The sequence below is a fragment of the Rhincodon typus genome, chromosome 6 (assembly GCF_021869965.1).
Source record: "Rhincodon typus isolate 14 chromosome 6, sRhiTyp1.1, whole genome shotgun sequence".
NCBI lineage: Eukaryota > Metazoa > Chordata > Chondrichthyes > Orectolobiformes > Rhincodontidae > Rhincodon > Rhincodon typus.
The window spans coordinates 91,633,112-91,636,211 of NC_063337.1; the positions used below are offsets into that span (position 1 = coordinate 91,633,112).

Genomic DNA, 3,100 nt, shown 5'->3' on the forward strand with positions numbered 1-3,100 from the left:
CAGAGGGTCGGTACTGAGGGAGCGCTGCACTGTCAGAGGGTCAGTACAGAGGGAGCGCTGCACTGTCGGACGGTCAGTACTGATGCTGGCAGTACAATATAGATGCTGTATTTAGTTGAGAAATGAAGATCCTTTTGTACTGCTTCAAAGAGTCGAGGGAATTCTCGATGCCTGGGCTAATAACTGTCCTTTAACCAACAAACTGTTCATGGGAGCTTGCTGTGCATGAGGCTGCTGCATAGCCTCATCCATTTGTATTTATACTACATAAAGAAAACTTCTTCAGATAAAGACCTGAATTGAAACTGTGTGTCACTTTTTTCATTCATTCATGGGATGAAGGCATCACTGATTAGGCCAGGATTTACTGCCCATCCCTAATTGCTCAGAGGGCAGTTTAAGGGTCAACCACATTGCTGTGGGTCTGGAGTGACATGTAAGCCAGACCAGGTAAGGATGGCAGTTTCCTTCCCTAATGGACATTAGTGAACCAGATAGACTCCTCCTGACAATTGACAATGGTTTTGTAGTCATCATTACACTCTTAATTCCAGATGTTTACTGAATTCAAATTCCACCATCTGCTTTTGTGGGGTTTGAACCCAGGCCCAGAACATTACCTGTGTTTCTGGATTAACAGTCCAGTGATAATACCACTAGTCCAGTGATAATATCACTAGGCCATCGCCTCTCTTGAGTGCACTATTCCAGCCAGGGAGAATAATACCTGAGACAGTCCCATGATATCACCACCTGTTACTTAAATTTTTCCCGAGAGATCCTACAATACAGTCAAAATAATGAACAATGACCCGTGTTTTAAATCTACACATGTTGGTTCAAGATACAGGTGCCTTTTTGGGAGAACTGGTTCTGGGGAAGGAGCTGTATATTTAAACCGACAAACTACCCAAACGCCTGATTTACTCGAGTGGATTGGGAGGAACGTTTTCCAACGGCAGGTGTGTTGGTAATCTGAGGACACAAATTATAGGTTATAGGCAAAAGAACCAGCGGAGGAAATAAGGAAAATTTATTTTTTCTAAAAGGTAATGAGTTATGATGATTTGGAATGGGCTGCCTGAAAATGGAGTGGAAGCAGGTTTAAAAGTAACTTCTTAAAAAAAGTGAACTGGGTAAACACTCGAAGGGGAGAAATTTTCAGGGCTTTGAACAAAGAACAAGAGGGAGTGGAAATATTCAGTTACCGCTTTCAAAGAGCTGGCACAGACATAATGGGCCAAATGGCTTTGATCTGTACTGTAAGAATTCTGCGAACAACATGAGGTGTTAACAACAATAACAAATAAGCATTTTGGTTCTGCAAAGCAAAAACATTTTGACAACCTAGCAACCAAATCGCAGTCCTTCATGGAAAGAGTTAAATGGCTTTAATTGCGATATCTGATTTCTGAGGAAAATAATAACTTCCATTTATATTGATCAGGCAATACAAATAACATTTTATGAGCTGCCAAAGGTTATGATATAAATCTGAATTAGGTTGTAAATAATCAGGTTCCACTTCAGACATCAAACCAATCTTTTCCCAATTTCCTTCAGCTGTCACAGTTTAATCGAATCAGGAATGTAGGCCCATGACTGTGCTCTGGAGGTGGTCTGCATAGTCTATTCAAAGGAGCATTAGTGTTCTTCTCTGAGCTCCTACGTTCACTGATAAAGGCACCCTTGAGGCTACAAGACTTACTGTGGTTAAAAGTGCAAGAATTATCCAAGCTGCTGAGTTGCTGCAATCTGGCATGCATCATTCCTGTTCTACTGCGAGAAACAGGCAACGTTTGAGCTTTCTTTTCATGTGCATTACTGATGGATCCTAACCCCTCTTGGTTCCTGCAAGATGGGCAAATGGGACAGAGCAAAGGTTAATGTCAGCACAACGCTGCAAAAGCCAAGTGTTAGTAAAGCAGTTGTTACTTTTTATTCAGCATCTTCTGTAGGCCAAATGGATTAGTTTGATGACATATCCAATTTTACCTACTTCACAAGAACAGAACAAACTGGACTGTTTTTGACCATTTGGCCTTTCAAGCCTGCTCTGTCATTTATTATGAGTGTGGCTGATCTTGGGTTTCAACATACTGCCTACTCCCCTTCTCTGGTGATTCCCTGAGACACCAGAAATCTGACTATCCCAGCTGTAAACATATTCAATATGCACACATATGCATCTATAACTTTCAGTGCGAGAAAATTCAGAAGATTCTAAACCCTGGGAGGGAAGAAATTCACCCTTGTTTCAGTCCTAAATGATCCTAATTAAAATTATATCCCTGTGCTTTAGATTCCCTGTTCAGCAGGATCAACCTCTCAGTATCTATCCTATAAAGCCCCAACAGTATCTTGTATATTTAGATTTCATCATCGTACAAGCCTCCTGTCCTGGGCAACAGTTTAGTGAACGCTCTCTATGCCACCACCAATGTACATTAAGCCAGACTTGAATTTGGTGACTTCAGTCCAAAGACGTGAATTTTTATCAAAAAATGCAACTGTTAAAAATGGCGACATTTGCACTCATCGATTTTTTTTCAAAGGAGCAAGCAGGTTTTGAAAGCAGAGTTTCTGACAATTACAAACCCAAAAGGACCACAAGAACGATTTCTGCAGATTCACCATCACGAAACACTCAATTCCAAACTGGTGCATGAGGAAATATGAAGCTGCAATGGTCATAGCAAGCAAGTACAAGCCGGAAAGCGATGAGCAAGTGTTAGCACGTCGACAGTAACAGTTTATACAAAAATAGAAAGCAGTTTACTTTTGCTGAATTTCTATACCTGTGTATGGAAATTCACAAACAACTACAAAGCTAAGACAGACATGAAACAGAACAGATGGGAACAGAGACACACACACACAGAAAAGCAGCAAATACCCACATCTTACCCAGCAAGAGGGGAAGAGCCATACACATTTACTTTTTTTTGGGGAGTTTAGCAGTTGTCAGCATACAGGGTGCAAAATAGGAAAAAAAAAGGTAATTTGTGTTAGGAATAAATGGTGAGTCCACTGCTTCATACCACCACCAGAGCTTATTACTATAGAATACCATAATAGGTTAGTATATGAAGAAAATACA

At 40.7% G+C, this 3,100-nt stretch overlaps 1 protein-coding gene across 3 annotated transcripts in view; it reads right to left on the reverse strand.

The window, feature by feature from the left end:
* The window catches only part of LOC125483306 (dedicator of cytokinesis protein 9-like), a 57,752-nt gene extending 54,683 nt beyond the window's left edge, over positions 1–3,069 (reverse strand). For 2 of the 3 annotated variants that reach the window (XM_048597917.1, XM_048597918.1), the window contains exons 1-2: positions 2,908–3,067; positions 1,709–1,851 (exon numbers count right to left, since the gene is read on the reverse strand). In XM_048597917.1, coding sequence (XP_048453874.1) covers positions 1,709–1,769 — 61 coding nt within the window. In that variant the 5' untranslated portion in view covers positions 1,770–1,851; positions 2,908–3,067. Of the gene's footprint in view, positions 1–1,708; positions 1,852–2,907 lie in introns of all 3 variants that reach the window. The other variant, XM_048597916.1, reaches the window with a different exon arrangement.
* Between the last annotated feature and the right edge of the window lie 31 nt (positions 3,070–3,100).